Source organism: Ostrea edulis, chromosome 5 (genome assembly GCF_947568905.1).
Source record: "Ostrea edulis chromosome 5, xbOstEdul1.1, whole genome shotgun sequence".
In the NCBI taxonomy this organism is placed as follows: Eukaryota; Metazoa; Mollusca; class Bivalvia; order Ostreida; family Ostreidae; genus Ostrea; species Ostrea edulis.
Window position 1 is genome coordinate 89822147 of NC_079168.1, and position 22862 is coordinate 89845008.

At 35.6% G+C, this 22862-nt stretch overlaps 1 protein-coding gene across 6 annotated transcripts in view; it reads right to left on the reverse strand.

Moving 5' to 3' along the window:
- LOC125650600 (band 4.1-like protein 4A) overlaps nucleotides 1-22619 on the reverse strand; it is a 31197-nt gene extending 8578 nt beyond the window's left edge. For 2 of the 6 annotated variants that reach the window (XM_048879035.2, XM_048879032.2), the window contains exons 1-24: nucleotides 20821-21185; nucleotides 13888-13992; nucleotides 12700-12742; nucleotides 12121-12202; nucleotides 11799-11896; nucleotides 11575-11695; nucleotides 11347-11434; nucleotides 10919-11007; nucleotides 10604-10667; nucleotides 10196-10287; nucleotides 9647-9712; nucleotides 8977-9086; nucleotides 8357-8435; nucleotides 8156-8242; nucleotides 6861-6971; nucleotides 5079-5141; nucleotides 3960-4070; nucleotides 3814-3849; nucleotides 3399-3515; nucleotides 3210-3278; nucleotides 3027-3107; nucleotides 1961-2092; nucleotides 1773-1851; nucleotides 1487-1585 (exon numbers count right to left, since the gene is read on the reverse strand). In XM_048879035.2, the coding sequence (XP_048734992.1) occupies nucleotides 1487-1585; nucleotides 1773-1851; nucleotides 1961-2092; nucleotides 3027-3107; nucleotides 3210-3278; nucleotides 3399-3515; nucleotides 3814-3849; nucleotides 3960-4070; nucleotides 5079-5141; nucleotides 6861-6971; nucleotides 8156-8242; nucleotides 8357-8435; nucleotides 8977-9086; nucleotides 9647-9712; nucleotides 10196-10287; nucleotides 10604-10667; nucleotides 10919-11007; nucleotides 11347-11434; nucleotides 11575-11695; nucleotides 11799-11896; nucleotides 12121-12202; nucleotides 12700-12742; nucleotides 13888-13992; nucleotides 20821-20979 (2181 nt within the window). In that variant the 5' untranslated portion in view covers nucleotides 20980-21185. Of the gene's footprint in view, nucleotides 1-1486; nucleotides 1586-1772; nucleotides 1852-1960; nucleotides 2093-3026; nucleotides 3108-3209; nucleotides 3279-3398; nucleotides 3516-3813; nucleotides 3850-3959; nucleotides 4071-5078; nucleotides 5142-6860; nucleotides 6972-8155; nucleotides 8243-8356; nucleotides 8436-8976; nucleotides 9087-9646; nucleotides 9713-10195; nucleotides 10288-10603; nucleotides 10668-10918; nucleotides 11008-11346; nucleotides 11435-11574; nucleotides 11696-11798; nucleotides 11897-12120; nucleotides 12203-12699; nucleotides 12743-13887; nucleotides 13993-20820 lie in introns of all 6 variants that reach the window. The other 4 variants (XM_056139241.1, XM_048879036.2, XM_048879033.2 and 1 more) reach the window with 4 other exon arrangements.
- Between the last annotated feature and the right edge of the window lie 243 nt (nucleotides 22620-22862).

Genomic DNA, 22862 nt, shown 5'->3' on the forward strand with positions numbered 1-22862 from the left:
TGCAACACTTTTAACCAGTCACAGACTGACGGGCATATGTTAATTTCGAGCCCTGTACAGCTTTGGATATTAATGAGTTTATGGAAAGATTTATCCATGGTATAAATCACTTAGCCAAGGGTGACAATCCAAGGCCATTTCCCTGTTCATGTGAAGAGAGAAACACCATGGGTCATGAGTATATAACACATGGAAAGATAAATAAATGGTAACCCTATAAATAATATGGTGCATATCCAAGACTGGATTGATGTTTCTGAAAGAAAAACTGTGAGATGAATAGTCATTTCATGTCAGAATACTGAAAACGGCGGGAAAAGGATATCTTTTGATTTCATAACTCTGAATCTTGGTCATGTTTGTCAAACTGAGAATACCAACTTAGTTGCATCAGGATTCTTGCACAAAATACACTAAAATTTCACAGCAAAATTTAGCTTGACTATTAAAGCCCTACTTGTATATACTTTCATCAAAACTTATCCCTTAATACCAAGATTAATCTAACACTGAATTAATGTAAAATTATGAGCATTTAAAGGGCAAAACTAATTTGTCAGGTTTTTTTAAAAGTACAAAATACATGTAAAATGCAATATATGACATTTATTTACAGTGCATATATACTGTAGCATTTTAAATATAAAATAGATATGAACCCAATAATAGGAATTCCTGTCAATGATATGCACAACAAGAGAATGAAGGAAAATTAATCTGAATCCTGGGAAACTTTAGGTTACAGACGGAACGATTAACTCAATACCGTGTGATGGAGGGATATAGAAACGACACAATATAAACAAGGTAAACACAGGAATTGGCCAAATTGGATTCACACCTTCTAAACATGTTATGCCAGTTCACAAACAATTAGTCATAAATGGACTTATTAGACATGTACTAAAACCTATACATTTTAGAAATCTAAAGGGAAAAGTCTTGTACCTCAACAACCTGGTATTTTAAAGGATGTTTTTGTTTTCAATAATATCCATATATGACCTTTGATATATATTATTTGTATGTACTGCTTAGAGTGGACAAAGTTGGCATTCAGATCAAATAAATAATTTTACAGAAAAAATATTGCAGTGATAATCTAATAATACATTTTGGCTATTCTACTTTTCATCAGGTAATAATACTGGAACATGCAATGTGTATCTATAGTGCCACAGGTTCTGGTATTTTGGTCTCGCTAAAATTACGAAAAAATCATAAAAATGAAAGCCTCGGTCATCTATCTATCTCTCTTTAGAGAAATATTGCAGAGGCTCGCATTTTTATGATTTTGATGACCGAGGCTTGCATAGACTAAAATACTAGTTTCTGTGCTAGAACTGATGAACCTGTTCGTGTAAATACACTTTTGTGAGTGCCAGTTTTATCTTAATGGAGATCTAATGTTAAATGAGACATGACTAGGAGATATTAATGAGTCAGAAACTGTTCCCTTTACATAGGCCCAGTCACCACTCCAGACCTGATAGTATTTATCATAGCCGTGTGTTGTGTCCCAGCTACGAGAAGTGTCATAGGATGTGACTGACATAGAGTCACCATAATAAAATAATCTCTCCAGCTGAAAAATTCATATTTCCACTCAAAGCATGAATAAAGATATCTTCAGAGTTAAAAAATACAAGACAGGCACAATATAAAATATTTTCCAGAAAATTCACACAATGTAAGATCTACATTTTAAAAAAATCTTCTTTACTTCTGAATCAAAATGGAATAATAGAAATTGTTGAAATAAAGAATGTTACCCTCAGTTTTGATGGCTCTGCATGGCGAGAAGATCTATACGTAGATCCAGATTTGTTGCTTTGTGTATCTAAATCTCTTCTAAAATAAAGAAACAACTAAGATATATAGACACACTGATCACAGGCTTGATAAAATACCACATGTACCAGGGGTATTGCTAAATACACTGGTATCACTTAGGACTTGCCTGTTGTGATGTGTATTGGTGTCACTCATATAGTTCCGAAGTCCCAGCTCTGGGGTTCTGCGAGAGGATTCTGAGGGGGTGTAGGGGGGCGGCGGCTCCCCCGACTGAGGTAGCTGTTGTGGATCCTGGTCCCTGTAATACAGAACCAGCACACATAAAGGACCAGAGACAATTCACATTTTTTGTGTCATGCTCCACATTCTGGTAAAAAATAGAACAAACCTAATACCTATCTGACACTTGAACTGGAATAGAACAAACCTAATACCTATCTGACACTTGAACTGGAATAGAACAAACCTAATACCTATCTGATACTTGAACTGGAATAGAACAAACCTAATACCTATCTGACACATGAACTGGAATAGAACAAACCTAACACCTATCTGACACTTGAACTGGAATAGAACAAACCTAACACCTATCTGACACTTGAACTGGAATAGAACAAACCTAATACCTATCTGACACTTGAACTGGAATAGAACAAACCTAATACCTATCTGACACTTGAACTGGAATAGAACAAACCTAACACCTATCTGACACTTGAACTGGAATAGAACAAACCTAACACCTATCTGACACTTGAACTGGAATAGAACAAACCTAACACCTATCTGACACTTGAACTGGAATAGAACAAACCTAATACCTATCTGACACATGAACTGGAATAGAACAAACATAATACCTATCTGACACATGAACTGGAATAGAACAAACCTAATACCTATCTGACACATGAACTGGAATGGAGCAACATAATTATTTATTGTTCTTCAGCTTCAGAATAAAACTGGTCATGTGTATGGAACTACTGTAATTTTCCAGATGGGTAGTAACACTATCAAGCAATTACATTGAGGAAAATAAAGATAAAAACAATGGTTTAATGTTTTATATAATAGGTCTGGAAACATCACAAACTAGTAGAGTTACATCCCTTGGATGCAAACAGCCTCGAGATATTTAATCATACTCAGACTTTTAAACTTATCTCCTGGCTAAAACTGCAACTAAACTGTGAGAAACTACTTTTTACCTAAGAAAAATCTCTTACCCAAAGCCTCTTCTCTTTGGTGACCTGTAACGTTGTCGTACATGAGGCGAGTACTTGATCTTGAAAGGTTCAGATTTAGTTCTGAAATTAAAAAAACAAATTGATATTTCTCTTACATAAGCACTTACATGTAGATGTTAAACAGGTAGTCATCTGATCCCAATCTGTAAATGTCCTACTTACTCCACTTTGACATAAGGAATATCTTGCAGGTCCTCTGGATTCATGCCTTCCGTATCCACCAAGTCGTACCTACAACGTCAATCCATTACGTAGCACATTTGTAATCACTTAGCATAACACTTTCCATTAGTCTGTATATTTCATTATTCACTAATCTTCTGTTCACATAGTCATTATTAAGAAGCTTACACAATGTGTTGTTTGAGTTCCTCTGGAGGACGTTTAGACGTTCCTGGGGACTTCGTTCTCCGTCGCCGTCGTCGTTTGACTTCCCCAGCTGGAGCCGAGTGAATGGACGGAACAGAGCTACAAAATTAAAGAAAATCAATGACACAGCATCAATGAAATTCAATGTTAAGTTTACTACAACTCGACAGATTTATTATGTTGACAAAAAAAAAACCCTTAACTATTGATGCTTGCTATTTACAAGAGGATTTCAAGGATGCTTGTGCTGCATGCTGGTAAAAGTGCAACCTCAGACAAACAAATGAACAGTGGGCGTGTCTGCCACAAATACACTCTGCCAGTGACAATTTACATGAACTCTTATCAAACTAATTACATACAATTAAACATACCTTGAAAGCTTTACTGAACTTACCCATTCATATAACTTTCATTATTTGCGGGGAACATGCTGTAAAATAAAAATTAAACCTCTCAATGGCAATCAAATTTTGATAAGAAATAAGAAAATGTCTATGTGAGAATTTGACATGTGTGATCCTATTGGTTTTCTCTACTGACCCCTGCATGGTCTCTTTCCAGTGGTTCTCATACCATGGCTCCACCGAACTCTTGGGGCGGCGGTTCCTCGTGGGAGACACGTCAGACTCACTTCCACTGTCACCGTCCCTCCTTTAAAGTTAAAACATTTTATACTGAAGGATCTTGTCTGACTCATTAAAACATTTTATATTGAAGGATTTTGTCTGACTCATTAAAACATTTTACATTTTGCATAAAAATGTCATGCCGCATAAATGCTCAATATGAAACCCAAGCAGAAATAACAACTAGAACTATTATGATAGGACTAATACCTCACGAATTCACACCGGTTCATATTTACAGTATTGCACATTTCAATACCATATCTGTGTGAACTTCCTGACTAGTACAGTGAACATGTATCTCATACACATCTGTGTTAACTTCCTGACTAGTACAGTGAACTTGTATCTCATACACATCTGTGTGAACTTCCTGACTAGTACAGTGAACATGTATCTCATACACATCTGTGTGAACTTCCTGACTAGTACAGTGAACATGTATCTCATACATATCTGTGTGAACTTCCTGACTAGTACAGTGAACATGTATATCATACACATCTGTGTGAACTTCCTGACTAGTACAGTGAACATGTATCTCATACACATCTGTGTGAACTTCCTGACTAGTACAGTGAACATGTATCTCATACACATCTGTGTGAACTTCCTGACTAGTACAGTGAACATGTATCTCATACACATCTGTGTGAACTTCCTGACTAGTACAGTGAACATGTATCTCATACACATCTGTGTGAACTTCCTGACTAGTACAGTGAACATGTATCTCATACACATCTGTGTGAACTTCCTGACTAGTACAGTGAACATGTATCTCATACATTGTAGGTGATCTGTTTCTCTTTGAATTCTGCCAATAATGCAGCAATGACAGGTTTAGGATCAGACTAAAATGCCTACAAACTGATGGACTGACAGACGGACAGACTGACAGACAGACGGACTGACAGATGGACATGGTGATTCTAGTATACAGGAGATACTGGTTCCAGTACACTCCTGACACTTTGATTGCGGGGGGGGGGGGGGGGGGGGGGGGGGGGGGGGGGGGGTTTAAAAAAATTACCTCCTTCTTCTTGAAAAAGAAACATCACTTTCATTGTCTGATCCTTTGTTCTTGGGAAAGTATCTGAAAGGAAAATGAGATGTGGAAGATGCTATGCTCCTGGCAGTGTCATATTTCTGCCACATAAAACGTTACTTTATTTGTATCATCAGTTAACTTCTATATAGAATGCTCGAAGAATTCTGTGTAATTAAACTAGATATATGTCTATAAGACACTGATGCCCCTCCCAAGTAATATTACCCAAAGTATTTCTATTGTTTCAGTGATCTGAAACACATTGAGCAAAACCAGTTACACTACACAAAAACAGTATATCTAAACTAGAAAACTGACATGTCAGAAAGGGCCACATGATAAATCTGAAAATCAAAATGGGTCTTCCTTTGTCTAATTCAAGTATACTTATAAAATTTGTGAATATATTTCTATGGAAACTAAAGTTATAGTGCGTCCAAAGAAAGTACTGAAGGACCAACAGACAGAGGGATGGCCAGACAGAGTTATTACTATAGGAATCCAAGCATTGCCTTTCATTTCTATGAAAATCATCTATTAAAGTAATCTAAGTTATTGCATGCCATAGAAAGTACTATCATCTTATTAATATTAAAAAATTCTAAGTCCCATAACTCTGTAAAGACAAAGCCTTTAAATCTAAAGTCTTTTCTATTCTTACAAAATGACAAGCAAATACATTAGATGACTAGCCCAGGTAGCATATGGGGAAGCCATGAGTTTATTATACTGACATGAAGTGTATGAAAATGTAACAAAAACAATACTAGATGCACTGTATGAACACTACAATACAAGTGTAACAATAGGTGTGACTGATAACAAAAATAAATTGAGTATCCGTTAACGACGTGACCGGCCAGGAAAAACCAGAAGTAGAAAACTTTCTTCTAAGAAAAAATTCTGAAAACTTGTGTTCTATACCATGTCAAAATCGCAAATGCACGCCGTCTCCAGGATAATGCAGGGAATTTGCAATGAAATCTTAAATATGAACAATAAGAGACAAATATATGAAAATAAATATATCCCAATAAGGTTTGAACATTAATAGAAGGAAGATATGAAAATAAATTACATATTTCTAAAATTTTGTGTTTCTTTGTCAGGAGATGGGCTAGAACTGATAGCTCATGCTTAACGAGCACCCCTCAAAAACAAACCTCATCACCATGTAACTCTGAACTCCAAAACCATTGGACAATTTATTTCCAAATCTTTAAGACAATTATTTTCCACTAATTTCCGTACCACACAAAATGTAAAATAGTGAGGGGTCTTCCTCTGCCTAATCCAAATATTATGCATAAGATTTATGAAAATCTTCCCAGGGAAACTTCAGTTATTGCATGCCATAGACTGTGCTGACAGACAGACAAAGTGATTGCTATATGGAGGGATTGTAAAACTTCTAGTACAGTGTAGTATGCATTCTTAGATACATAGTTTATACAATGTTTGACAATAATAGGCCTTTCAGTCACTTTGTAATGGTGTGCTACCAAAATGTTTAACATGAGGATTTTAAAAAAAATTCAAAGAACTTTCAATAAATTTGAAATCACAAAACTTTTCCTAAATTGACAGCATCAAAACGTACAACTTTTCCAGGGATACAGACATTCACAGTCACCTATACAATCACCAGAGGAGGAGTGTAAACCTTCCCTCGAGTTCATCAAGGTGAAATAAAAATACTTGGATCTGTTGTTATTTCAAACAGATAACCTCATTGTCTATATGTCAGCAACTTATTCCACTCACTTGCGTCTATGCCCACTCTCCGTATCACTGGTCTGTCCCACTCTTTTAGGAAACTTCTGTACATCACTGTGTAATGAGACTGGAGACTCACGGCCCGATGTATATAGCCCACTGTAAAATGTACTCACATAAACTCACAATAAATAGTTATATTTCACTGTGTAGTGAGACTGGAGACTCGGGCAAAAGGAGTGAAAATAAAACAGAGACAAATATTTTCCTATATACAGTACGTCACTGTGTAGAGACACTGGGGATTCAAGCCCTGATGTATAGAGCCCACTGCAAAGCGACTCCCAATAAAAAATATCTACTGTACAGTTACTTAATATCAGAAGTCCACTCTACTCTATAACTTACAATCAAGAAAAAAATTTCAACTGGATCAGAAAAATCTTTTAGTAAAAGAATCATTAAGAACGTTGCTGATATTGCGACAAAATGATTATAGTATCAGTCAAAATTGTTTATCAAAAATGGGATTCCAAATGCTTATAAACAATGTTCAGAGTAAAACTACTTGTAACACATATGTACAGCGTAGTGCTCTAAATGAATCAACTTTTATCATATTTAGAAAATTCATTGAAAAATAGTCACTTTCCTAAATTATTTTCATAAAATTATCTAACGTCCATTTATCATAACTTTTACACCATTAACAAAACAAATAACTGCAGCATCTGGTCCCAGTGTCTTATGTTTTTCCTAAACAGCCATACATATTATATGACTGTAAGAACAACACACTCAGGGTTTTCGTTCCAATCTTAAAAAGGTTTATACCCTATAAGTGGTATTTTTAGCAATGCGCATATTTAGAGACTTGTCCATAAATTATGGGTATATATATCTAGCGAGAGCTAATTTTAGCAACTTTAGAATTCCAAGAAAGATAACTATTACCTCTGATATGGAATATATATATATTGGCAATATTAAACTTTAATGATCGTAATACTGTCGCTAATAATGCCCAAATTAAATCCTCACTAAAAATTCTTCTTATACAGTATAAGGAAATGGAGTTGATGTTACAGTTTCAGTAGTCATATTTCTGTTATTGTTGGTTGAAGTTTTAAAAATCATGATTAGAATTTATGTCCAAATATTTTGTAACAAACGCTTTAGATTACATAAAAATAGGAGCAAATAAGTTCAGAATGATTTTTCCAACAAAAGACATTTTACGATTAAATATACAAGCGTAAAACACACAAGTTGACTCATTTATGGCACTACATTGTATATGATTTTTTTTTAAAAGTGCACTGTTGCCGAGGTTCAATGCTTACGTGTCCCCATCTTTTTCCCAGGGAGCACTCCTTGTGCTTCTGGGGGAGTGATTTCTTTGTAAATCTGGCAGACTTCTGTGACGAGATCTAAGCAGAAGAAATAATTCAAATATAGTAACTCTCCAGCAGATTATCTTAAAACTGTTCTGAAAATTGTAATTATCTGGCCATTTTTAATGTAATTATGATAATCGTACTTACCCTTTGACTGGTTCAGGGGCCACCACTCTGGTGACAGCGGTATCATTGATAGCACTGTAATACGAACCTGCCTTTCCTCCTACAACAAAACTCATCAAATTAGTATACAGGGGATTCTTTGTGCTTACATTCTCACAAATCGTGTGGAGTACTCGCGCTATTATGAATTAGTATACAGGGGATTCTTTGTGCTTACATTCTCACAAATCGTGTGGAGTACTCGCGCTATTATGAAATCTAAGGTAATAGAACATTAGCATTCATAAATTAAAACAATGGCACAATATTCAACAATCAATTCTGTCTAAATGCATGCGAGGTCTGACTGACCTACCTACCATTCAGTATGAAGTCTGTATGTACATGTGTTCAGATCAACTTAACATTTAGTCTGAAGTCTACATACACATGTTAATGTCTTGAACAGATCAACCAACCATTCACCCTGAAGTCTATATACATGTTTTCTGAACAACCTACTAATGTATTTAGTGTGGACTGTACCTACACATGTTCTGACAGATCTACTACATGTGTATTTATTTTGGAGTCTACATACATGCGTTCAGATCGACTTACAAGAATCTGAAGACTACATGTATGTGGTCAGATCCACCTACCATTTAGTCTGGAATCCGATTTGCTCCTTGTCGGCTGTCGTCTGCTTGGTATCCTAGAAACTGATGGCTGCTGTCTTATATCATTGTTGTTCTGTCTGTCATTTCTACCACTGTAAAAATCTCTCACATGTATTTTTGAGTCATGAATTCTTGAAAAGCATATGAACAGATTTACTATGGTGTAAATGCTATATTCTAAATGATACTTTAAAGTTAAACAACTAAACCACACAGGTCAATCCATAAAACTATGCACTGGCATGATCTCATGCATAAATTTTTTTTTTTGGGGCATTCCACATTTTATACAAAATTTGCTGTTAAGAAATAATTAATATTAGTAAATTTTCTTTAAGCCACTCTGCATCAAAGACTTTTAAAATAAGTCATATTCCAAGTATCCAATGAATTCCATCTTAATAATGTAGTTAATTATTATCATGAATTAAAATACAAAGTATAACATCACTACAAGTGTTGATTTGATGTGCACAGGCTAAACAGAAAATCATTTGGTGTAAATTGCCAATGTCCCCAGTAACTGAAATAGACCAGCCATTGTTGATTGTCACTGATGTTTAAATGAATGTCCACCCAGTAACTGAAATAGACCAGCCATTGATGATTGTGACTGATGTTTAAATGAGTGTCCACAGATCATCCATCTTACCTCCGTCTGGATCCGTGTCGAAATTGTTTGGAAGAGAGAGCTAGGGTGTCAGCTAACTGGTTAATTCTAGATAGCAAGAAAAGGAATGTACAAAATATCACACCTATCTCTGGTACAGGTCCTCTCCTGGCCACGCGTTAGAAATCACGCAGGACAATTAGGTAGGGAGGAAGGCAGGGAATATTTGTATATTCAAGAAGTAAGATTACAATCATAAAATAAAAATATAAATAACTTCAAACACTAATTGTCTACTAAGATATATATAAGAAAAAGCCAAACCATTTATGATAAAAAATGTTTATGAAGTACAATGATCATGATAATATATAAATATGCTGTAGTAGCATTTATACAGAATTGTAAACAGGCAGCGAGAATAAAAATACAATTCAAAAGAAAGAAAATTGTTATTTTCAATGAAGAAGACAAAAACAGAATGAAATATGAATATATCTAATAAATACTGTAAATATCACTATTTATTTAATATGCATGTAATGATATATTAATGATCTAGCCAAAGTCAACAAACACACGTGTGGATACCTGAAGAAGGTGTGATGCTCGACACAACACTTCCACAAGTGTTTGGTCCTTGTCTTTGTGGCCACGTCAAAAGCATACGTGTGTTCATCATTCTGTAAATATCAAAAATTACACATCTATTGATCTCCCCAATCTTCATGATAAGACTGACTTTTTATGCTCACTTTTAAGAGATGTCATACATGTAATTATCCTTATGTTTGTGTGGATACTATGGTGTATATTTACAAGAGAAAACTTTTGTGAATCATTGTTTATTGCTTAAGTCTTCTATATGCAGGAGTTTATTTGCAAGAACTAAATTTTCGTGAATGGCTAGTCTTGCAAAATGACACGTAAATAATGTTGTTGCAAATACACTGTTATACACAGTACGTTTGTTGTATTTTACTTATAAAAAATACTTGCATTCTTGTCTTTGACTTTGATGATAAAAATTTTTCCTTTAAAAGTGACTTTCGTTATTCTTGGCCTGTAAAACAGTTGCAAATATAATCCACTAAAAACAAAGCACACAGTGCATGCATTTTGCTAATACACTGAACATCAGCAAATACCGTACATCTTTGAAATTAAATGATATTCATTAATATTCAACATCAAAAGGAATTCTACTACTCATATAAAAATCTAGAGACTTCAATATATTGCTATATCAAACCAATTAAGTTTTCCATCAGAAACCTTGTAGTCTAACGTGAAATCTATAGCACATCTTCTCACCAGAAGTAATTTCCAACTTTTGACTTGTTTTTATACACAACAATTCCTGTTGGAGTAAGACCAAGGAAATATTCCATGTTCCCTTCACCCTGCAAAGAGAATCCTTTTCAGATAAATCTACCATGATTGCAACATTAGTATCACATCACACCGTGGTAAATAAGGGGTGCAGTGGTCATCATGTATCCTGTTGGTGGCCCTGGTGGTGCAACAGTAGGTGGGTGACCTATAGGTAAACAATGTCGTTAAGAAAAGGAAAATCTCTGCCAAAAAATACTGGCCCTCTGGGTTCAGAGGTAGGGTGTATCACCTTACCATGTAAAACAAATCCAACTATGGAAACCTAAAAAGGATTATGTGGCAGAGAGCAGGAAGAGGATGATAAGGTGACTGGCAGTCGCGAATTGTGAGCCGATCTCTCTACTTACCAGCACAGAGTGCAGATCCACCCCATACATGTCTAGCCATTTGACTTTGTCCAGGAATTTGTACTCTGCCTGACCAGGACTCATCCCACTAGATAACAGTAATCAGCAATTAATTTATACATGCAATATCAGGACTGATAAAAACATTCTAAAGCTGGTTTTTAACTGCGTTCAGGTTTCGACAATCGAGTAAACTCCAAGTGTGTTTGAAGTAAGAAATTACTGTACCCAAGATGCTGATGAAATCTGGAGATTTGCTCCTCCAACTCCTGAGTTTGATTTGGGACAAAACGGAATTCTGAGACATACCCGTCATAGCAAATTCTGGGGTTGTAATCACCGATCTCAGCTGAAATAAACAATTTTTTGAGAGGAAAGGCTTGCACATTTTTTTTTTTTTTTTTTTTTTTAACATCCAACACTTGACATATTTAAAAGACAAACCCATATACCTTGCACAGCAAAGGCAAATAACTCTGCAGCTTCATCAAAGGTTATGGGTAATCTCCCCTGAAGAATATCTCTTTTTATTTGTAGAAAGAACTGGTATCTGTACACAATAAACAACAGATGAGAAATACTTAGCAATATGTAACAAACAGTAAACACGAATAAGGAATAAACTTAAATTTTTCCATAGATGTTTCCACTAATACATGTATTTAGAACATGGTTATTCTAATGCCCGAAAAGTGGAGTACTTTGAAAGTGATACAGTACATTTATCCACCATTTCCTAACATTCTACCACATGGGCTTCTTTTCATATTTTACCTGGTAATTTCCTCCTTTAATTTGCAAGGGTCAGGGGGATAAAATTTGACACCAAAATATAAAGTGTAAGGTTGACTGCATGCTGAAAGAGGAAACAGTCTGTATACATACATAGCATCGATAATCAAAATGCAGATGATGCATCACAAAGAAAGATTACTTATAAGAGAGAGAGAGAGTAGAAGACATTCTTTTTCATCTAATTCCCTTGGTAACTACCTGACCTTCAAGTCATCTATGTTCTGTCAAATGATTGTCATCATAGTGAAACTCCATACAGAGAAGAGTTTTGTGAGAAATTTATATGTGTCTTTTGTTCCCCACATAATTTCCTGCACCTGTGTGGTGCCATGGCCGTAACCTTTGCTCGGAGACCACGACAGTTTTACATGAGGAACAAAAAAAAACCTCTTATGATGTGCAAGACCTTCACCGATAAGGATCTGTTGCATAAGAACAATTCATTTCAGACTGATGTGATGACATATCAATGAAAGTGACACTAAACATGCAATACTCATGCTTCAGGTTAATGAAACATTACTCTCAGAATAAATGTTAGTTGCAATCAATACATACACTTTAACTGTGATGAAAGAGCTTTCTGTGGGTCTAGCCAATGCTAAAAAGAGAGAAAATACAAAATGCATTTGTGACACTTTATATGGTTCAGGATTTACCAGGTGCTGTAGCGAATCCTCACTCCACTCCCCATGATCCACCCTATAAAATGTTGAATCCTGATCATCCATCATTTGTGTACATAGAGAGTGAAGTCATTAATATCTGTATAGGTGTTAATGTTAATGTTAATGTTACAAAATTGTAGAAATCTAAATGTCATTTTTTTTAAAACTCAATAGATTTCCAAAAATCATGCGTACCATGGAGATCAAAATGTATGAAAGCATTGGCTTAAATATTCCCTAATCATGATAATCACGTCTTTGAATGAAGACGTAAGAATTTCAATAATCCAATTAGTTCTTTAAATCTTACACAGTTTAACACATGTAGTGACCAAAGAAATAAGAAATTATACATCTTAAATGTAGAAATCAAAATCACATTTTCACAAAGCAATTTAATGGTATTATTTCCTTTTAAATCATCATGACTCCAGCATTCTTTCTTTGAAAAAGAATTACTCCAATAATATTTCTAAAGAGCAAGTGCCTTCTTTTGTAGATGAATGAAACTACAGTGTTGGTCTGGAATACCCAATTTCTGAGTTGCCCAATAGTTATTTCCCTTTTTGGAACTCTTACGCACAGTGAGATGCAAAACATACTTGTCGTCTACACGCGGTGGGTACAAATGATCATCGCTGCCTTCATATAAAGGCTGATTATCAGACATCATGCAACCACCCAAACTGCAGGGACACACAATATTAGTAGCTTAAGTTTATCAATATTTGATAATAAAATAGTTCAAACAAGCATAGATATAATCACCATTTTTCTTTTATTTAAATATCTATCAATGGCCTAATTCAATCAAATATTATTCTTGATATGGTCAGCTTAATGTATACCAATGGCCGATATAAACAAAATTTACACTTTCATAACTCTTCTTGTTACCTACATCTTGTACCCATCCAAACATTCAGTAGAACACTGAGCGTACCTCCATCACAAAAGAGCTAATATTTTGGACAATACGCAACATATTGTAAAACATCAATACACACCAATTTGTAACAACTTCCTATAAGTTTGCTATGATAAAGTTTTAAGTTTTACTTCGGTGCCGCATACATACCGTTTGATCAGATTGATCCAAGAATCGCAAACCAAAGTAATCCTTCTCCACAAGGTTCAGGTGATCAAACACCTTTTCCAGCAAATTGGAGGATTTGGCACTTCCCTGAAAAAATATCAAAATAATGTCTTGCTAATATGTGTCATCTTTACATTGTCATATTCACCCCCCAAAAATTTTTCACCCTGCCCCAATAACTACAGTACATCAATGTACTGACACTGTCAGTTTTACATGACCGTATTCACTCATAAAATACCTAGACCCTGCCTCAGTGCACACCCTGTGTCACCATACATCGGGAATCTATGCTCAACTATTAACATAACATTGTTTTAATAAACCTTAAGTTCATCTACTTGAGTTCCTCCATGAGCTCTCAGTAAAATCCTTAAGTTATCTGTAGTTATTCATCATCATCATTATCTCATGCAGTACCACAATTTTATTTTTATACACAAAAGGTCTATAAGCGTGGTCTTCATGGTCACCTAAGTATCATTCTATTGAACAAGCTTTTTCAATAAATTTCAAAGTTGAAGTAAATGGCATTAACAGAGTTACTATGGTGACTTAAATCTTCCTCGTAGTAATTGCTTTTTCTGTTGATGAACTATAAGGATCAATCCCTGAGAAGACACATTCCATTACTATCAACTAGCTTAACCCTATCCTTGGGCCGTAAGCCCATATCCTAATATTCTTTTCAGATAACCTTCGTCCTACTAGTTTATTTGTGGACACCATAACTATGTGAGCTGTTCACATCTTAAATGATCAATCATTTTTCTGACCAATCTCTTGGAAAATTCATAATGGAACCCATAGCTGTTCTGCTTACAGGCGAACCACCAACAGCACCATCTACAGCAGCTAGTTTATAAAGTGATTTAACGGGTAGAATTGAATTTGTACTTGTTGCTATATATCCTATTAAAATTCTGTGATTGTATCAATGTGAATAATTATTTGAACTGAAGATCATAGAACACCACCAACAACAACACATGGTAGAAATCATAAATATTCATTATTATTCACTTAGACATAAGAGATGGTCGATTATCTTCACCTATGTGAAAATGTCTGTGCATCGACAGATTACACCGGTGCAAATTTGATGAATGACATAAAATTGGTACTATAGTTTAACAGTGTTGGCCATTCCAATACATCCTTCATGAATTCTTTCAATCTAACAACAAATGAAATACGATGAGACTTTTAAATAAATGGTGGTGTCTATTACAACTAATGACATCAGACACCTTGTAGGAGTTACTGCAGTGTGAGGGACAGAGAGTCCAACCCAAATTATGACAAATTTCAAATCAATTTAAACTCCCAGTTTACAGAATTCCTTGTGGTAACTGAATGTTCTAAAAAGTCTTTAAAGCCCTTAAAAATCTCTTCAAAGCTTAACAGTACATCATATCTAAAGACTTCTATTGTTAAAATCTGTGAATACCAAATTGCCTCTAAATGTTTGAAATTTTGAAGAAAAATTATAATTCTACACTTGAGCAATATCTATGATGTAGGTGCACAAAATTAGAGCTACGACTCACATACTGTGAATTAATGATTTTAATCAACATGGCCATTATGCTTCATCACTCTATTGCAGCAAATTAAGCCTATGGTAAGTACACCCAAACACACAAATCCTTGACTAATGTTCCTCTATGTGTCATTTTTATCATCAGTGGGACATAAGTCATTTTTTTTCACAATGCAAGTTTACAACAGGAAGACATGTTAGTTAGTGCCGCTCACATTTATTTTATGTTCAGGTACACATTCACCAGGAAAGGGGAACAATACTGAACAGCAGACTGGATTTCAATTCTGCCAACATATTTCCTGGCAAACAGCCCTTATACTTTCTACATGTATCTCAGCAAAACATTTCATACACAAACACCCCAGTCACAATGTTTACTTTATGTAGGCATTTATAAACTTTTAGAAACAATATTCAAACTGGGCCATTCACCAAAGGTGTTCAGATATTCTAAACACATCTTTTCTGTATGGAATTTAGGGGTAGACCAACACAATACTGCATTATATCTGTTTGTTACAATCAGCAGGGAGGCAGCTAACTTAAAGTTTCTTACAAATTTAACAGGACAAGTTATGACCACTCTGCATGATTGAACAGGATTGCCAAGTACAACTATGAGGATACACGTCATTCAGTTTCTTTTTTTAATCATAAACAGAGCATTGGAGTTTGCTTGATTAACAAAAGTTAATTAATTCCTGAATTTGATGTAAAAAAAAAAATGATTACATTTTCAAATACCACAATACTGTGGATCGAATAGTCAGTGAAATTCATTCCAAAAGCTCAAACCCTGACAATCTCTTATGAATTCAGAGCTCTAACTTTGGAGGGTCAACAGTCAGCATTTTACACCAATTAAGCCATTCTAAATGACTTGATAAAACTTTAGCTGTCTTGTATCGATGTTTTGTAACAGGCTCTTACTGAACCTATACTCAGCTCACAATGGTTACAATGACATCAAACTAAAAACTGATGCATGTTAGAAGTCATCTTAACAATCTTCTATGGCACACTTTTTGAATTTAAAAAATAAATCCTACACACTTTGTAGAAAAACTCAAATTTGAGAAATCAATTGGACTAGCCGCATACTAAGGTATAATTTCCTGAAACTTAATCTTGCAAACATTTCAGATAAGTCAGATGTTTAATATTCAGCAGTAAATGAAGATTCTCCTGTATATATCATTAGAAGGGGTGTGTACATTAGACATAGTAGTTATACATGTATACACATACCAGGCTAGAGCCTGCACTAGACAACACAAAAATGACAACATAAGTGGGCCTGCTTTTACCTGTCACAGGTAGACACATACCTACAGCTGATGAGAAATCGGATAGCTGTGATAACTCTACATAAATTGCCACTTTTACACTCAACTTCCCCGATAGCATCTTGTCCATCACTAAAACTACTGTATTAAGACCCACGTATATCAATCAAAATGTCCCCTCTACAAATTGTGGAACAAATTATCACCTTTGAAAAGAGATATAGACTAATAAACAGAACGTTTTCACCTCAGATCTCCCCTTTCACCTAGTACATTAAATCCTACAGAAATAACACATCCCATGCATACACTGTAACATGAAGAGATTGTATTTTAAAGTAACCACAAAAATTTATTGTCAAATACTGTGAAGCAACCCAAAAGGGGTTTCAACTTCATATACCTTGCTGCAGATTGAACGAAATTCTTAATCCTCTGAAAGATCATATCAAACACAAAAAACCCAAAAAAACACCCAACATACCTTTCCCCTTTAAAATCTGCACATTTTCAAGTTCATTTCAAATTTATTTTAATTCATATAGTCATACATCAAAAGAAGTCATCATGGCATTTTGCAAATCCATTACATGGGATGATTCCACATAAATACACAGATTAACTAATCAGGGGATCAAATCAGGTTTTTAAAAAAAAAAAATCAGTTTTTTTTCTTCATGATAATTAACCTTTGGTAATTAATAAATTACAAAGCATAAAGATCAAAATAAAAACATGAAGGAATACAGTATCTTGGGACTCTAAATATTCAAAGTTTAACAAAAATTTAATCCTCATATTCTCGAGTCCTGACGGAACATGTTACATTGGTCTGCATTTTATATAAACCGTGAGGTAACCATGTATTGTTGGGCCCCGACACAGAATGCATGCTGTTACAATGGGACTTCTTAAGACGACTGATGTATTTGTCACTAACAATACCCACCCATCAGATGAAGATGAACAGATAGTGCACGTCCTTGTAGGAGCCCATAAAGAACCGCAAAATGTACACCGGGAGTCATAAAACCCAGATAGAAAATATTCTGTTATTGTTAGGGTAAAATCTTGTGTCAAATTTAAAGAAACACTTATGTATATGCATTTTTTTTCCCAAACATACTGTCACAGTTGCATTACTACACTGAATAGGAACGGCCAACTTCATAATTATCAATTACAAAAATATCTACTAAATATCATATTTCTTAGTTTAGTTATATTATTCTAAATTGAATATCAAATATTTGGATCCAATTCACTTCTGAGGTCCAAATTTTTTTTATCAATCACTAATAGTCAATCAGTATAGTGTAAAGTCAAGGTATGAATGAAATTTTTATCCAGATGTAAATAAATTAAGCTTCAATTCAATTACCAATCAAGCATGAAATGGAATTTAAAAACCACTTACCAAACCTGGGATATAAAAATAAAGCCTTAGTGAATACAGAGTTGAAACAGAATTACATCACTTATCAAATACAACCCAGATCGTCTTAAATCAATTTAAACTATCCATCTGTCCTCAGCAAATACCTTACATACACACACAATCAAATGATCATATTCTCTCTGTGTCAACTTTGTAACTTGTTCTGTGATGAACAGGTACAACGCAAGTACGAAATGAAAACATGTCAAAATGCACAAAGTACAAGAGATTAGGGGATATTAACCTGGCCTCAGCCTGATTGCAGAACTTTTCAGAATAAACTCCCCATCAACAATACTCATGTAAAGTCATCATATCTATCATTCACATATCAAACCACTTTATTCTGTTAACTCAATGTAGACCGTTTTATCATCTAAAATAGCTACTGTGAGGATTAGACAGGGGATACCACATGAATTGTGGCAGCTACAGAATTTGCTAAACTTCAGATCAAAAGAAAACACAAATCATATACTCTGAGGGTCACAAATATCATACCTACACTGATCGCAGTATATAAGTAGTTTAGCACTGAACATTTTTATTAGTCTATAATAATTCATATTAACTACTAACACCCGACCTTGGTATATATGAACATCACCCAGAACCTGAAGGACATTTACCCTGAACCCAATGAACAATAACCAAAACTCAATGAACCCAGCACAGTATTAACACTAAACATGAATATGATTTGAGTATGAGTTTTACCAATATTCCCCCCATTAAACATTCGTCATACTGCAGTACATGACTGTAAACGCCCACTGACAGATTTCTTCATACTGCAGTACATGACTGTAAACGCCTACTGACAGATTTCTTCATACTGCAGTACTTGACTGTAAACACCTACTGACAGATTTCTTCATACTGCAGTACTTGACTGTAAACGCCCACTAACAGATTTCTTCATACTGCAGTACTTGACTGCAGTAAACACCCACTGACAGATTTCTTCATACTGCAGTAGTGTACCGCATGCGTAAGGCCCGGGGTTCGAATCCCGGCTGCGACACACCTAAGTCGTTAAAACAGGTAGTGACAGTTCCATCGCCAAATGCTCAATATCAGGTGTGAATGTCACGGGTCCTCAGAGATGACCTTAAAAATGGATGACCCGTGTCACAGTAGGTGTGGCACGCTAAAGAACCCTCACTGCTCAATGACCATAAGCGCCGAGCATAGGCCTAAATTTGAAGCCCTTCACCGGTCTTGGTGACGTCTCCATATGAGTGAAAAATTCTCGAGTGAGACGTTAAGCAAGATACAATCAATCAATCATACTGCAGTACTTGACTGTAAACGCCAACTAACTGATTTCTTCATACTGCAGTACTTGACTGCAGTAAACACCCACTGATTTCTTCATACTGCAGTACTTGACTGTAAACACCCACTGATTTCTTCATACTGCAGTACTTGACTGTAAACGCCCACTGATTTCTTCATACTGCAGTACATGACTGTAAACGCCCACTGATTTCTTCATACTGCAGTACTTGACTGTAAACGCCCACTCTGACTGAACCACTATAAACTGCAACTTGTTCATGGATGCTGTTCAGACAGTTAATTGCTACTTTACACATTTCACAGTAGCTCTGACAGCATAAAGCAGCATATATGCTTCATAAAAAGAATTCCCACATGAGTAATTATAATGAGTGTGGACATGAGTTGGAGGAATACACATTATGGTTTACAGATTAAACAGCCAGGGGCTGATGGTAAGCAACACAACAGGATGGCAATGTGTCTTCAAAGTTTGGATGCTTATGCCTTTTATACATACTTTATCATACAGTTCATGGGTCTTGCAGTCTCTGCAGATACAATTAATTTATTAATAGATTATAGAATTTTCTTTTCCACCGTGCACAAATTGACTAATTTGTATTCCAATCCTTAGGTTCTGCATAAGTTATTCTCCTTTAACATGTTTAATTAAAATTCCATCTGAATCATTTCTGTGTTGATAATAATTGCTTTCATGGGAGTCCAAGGGAATTTGAGTTCCTCAATGATGGAGAGAAAAAAAAATTGCAGGTTAATAAAAAATAAGTGAATCTCCACAACAAATCAAATGTGTAAGCTGATGTAAATACAGGACTGTAGAAGTGATAATCATGACAATGAAAATATCATATTTAAAAATAGAAGAGTTTAACTTGCTTTGAATCGATTCTCTATTTTTGAGCAAGTTTTAGTCAGGTCTACCACAACAATAATGTATACCTTCGTCATGATTATAATGATAGGCTTTAGTCATTATTACAGGCCACAAACCCAATCTGCCGTGCTGAGAGTTGCAAACTTCTATAGTTAATAAGAATTAATATTGCAGGGCTGAGACTCCTTCTCCACCTTGCATCACTTCAGATGTCATCGATACCCTTCATTAACCAGCAGGCGAGATGATAAAATCTTGCGGCAAAATACCCCATACTTATTTGGTATTTTATGAGCCAGAATATGATAATCTACTTTTTATAGTGATATTAAACTGAACAAGACTCTAAACATGAATGAAATATGTAGTAATACCAGTAGTGGGGATTTTTCTGTACTGACAAAGACCCACACCGGTCGTCACAAGGAATCATTAAATGACCATTATGTTATATAGCTATACAGACCTTGAATGAGAGATGCAGGTCCGTGTCGTCCAAGAAGAGAATTCGGCAGACAGGTCCATCCCTGGGTTTCTCTACAGATCCACCATCCCTGAAAACGGAACCTTTGGACTTGTTGTCTCCTCTCAAAAATCGTGGAATTAACCGCGAAAAACGGGACATCGTCTCATCGGGAATTCATTTAGTTTTCCACTTCATAACTGGAATAACACGTTTTGGTCGACTTTATCCATCATAACTTATAAACTCCACAGCTACACCATTCGTGTAGGAGTGTTGTATTACCAATATACTCTTTTATTGTTTTCCTGGCGATTACCTAGTATACCTGTGCACACACCTGTGCATGGGACATAACCGCGAAAACCAAAACAAATTTACAATAAAACCGTCCATGTGCGGACACTTAAATTCCGGATTGAAGAACGCCCGTATACAGTAGAGGATCCAGAAATTTCTGAACAGGTAGAGGGCACAGTAAACGGCTGGGTGTGTCATTAACATCCTTGTGGGTCCAGGGTGAAGTCCTGATGGGGTTCTAGAAGGCAAAGCCCCTGAAAATCGAAATACCCCAATAGAACCCAAATGGAACTTAGTTTTGCACAATTATTAATTCTAACAATTTTTTTAAAAACTAATACTTAATAATAACTTAAAATAAAAAAAATACGAAATAAAATAATAAGATGACATAATTTCCTTATCGATTAAGGCTTACAAAAATTTATCTATGCCTTATCAAAAATCACTGAAGTATTAATGTAAAAAAGGAGTAATATTAACTTCAAACCATCATTGAAATGCATTTTGAATTTTTTTTTTTTTTTTTTTTTTGTAAATATTATGTGCTCTTTTGTTAACATTTAGTTATTTTCAATGCATTTGATCAAACTACCTAGCTCAATCACTAATATGCATGTTTTTGGCCGGGTTGCACGAAGTGCAAATCCGGTCTACAGTATGGTGAAGTGCGGGCGGGTAGGTGGTTGGGTGGGCGGGCGTTTGGGGAAATTTTGTGAAATCAACTCCTCCTACAGTTTTTTATGTACAACCTTGAAACTTTTCAGAAAGTAAGTATATATATTGAAGTTATGCACTAGGTTTTTTGAAGTCCGACCTTTGTCGAATATGGGCGCTACAGCAAAAAGTTGTTACTAAAAATAGAGTTCAAACTTGAAAAAGGTAAGTGAGATTATCTTTTGTGGTTAAATTTATTCTATGTTTTAATCGTTTTGATAATTATACCCCCCGCAACAAGTTGTGAAGGGGGGGGGGGGGGATACTGGAATCAGGTTGTCCGTCCGTCCGTCTGTAGACGCAATGGTTTCCGGGCTCTAAAGCATTATCCTTTCCACCTACCATCACCATATCATATATATGGACTACCCATGGGATGAAGATGTTCCCTATCGATTTTGGGGTCAAAAGGTCAAGCACACTGGACATCGAAGAAGCAATATGGTTTCCGGGCTCTAAAGCGTTATCCTTTCCACCTACAGTCACCATATCATACATATGGACTACCCATGGGATGAAGATGTTCCCTATCGATTTTGGGGTCCAAAGGTCAAGCGCACTGGGCATCGAAGTAGCAATTTGGTTTCCGGGCTCTGAAGCGTTATCCTTTCCACCTACAGTCACCATATCATACATATGGACTACCCATGGGATGAAGATGTTCCCTATCGATTTTGGGGTCCAAAGGTCAAGCGCACTGGGCATCGAAGTAGCAATTTGGTTTCCTGGCTCTAAAGCGTTATCCTTTCCACCTACAGTCACCATATCATACATATGGACTACCCATGGGATGAAGATGTTCCCTATCGATTTTGGGGTCAAAAGGTCAAAGGTCAAGCGCACTGGACATTGAAGTAGCAATATGGTTTCCGGGCTCTAAAGCGTTATCCTTTCCACCTACAGTCACCATATCATACATATGGACTACCCATGGGATGAAGATGTTCCCTATTGATTTTGGGGTCAAAAGGTCAAATGCACTGGACATCGAAGTAGCAATATGGTTCGGTTTGTCATGCCATTTGTTT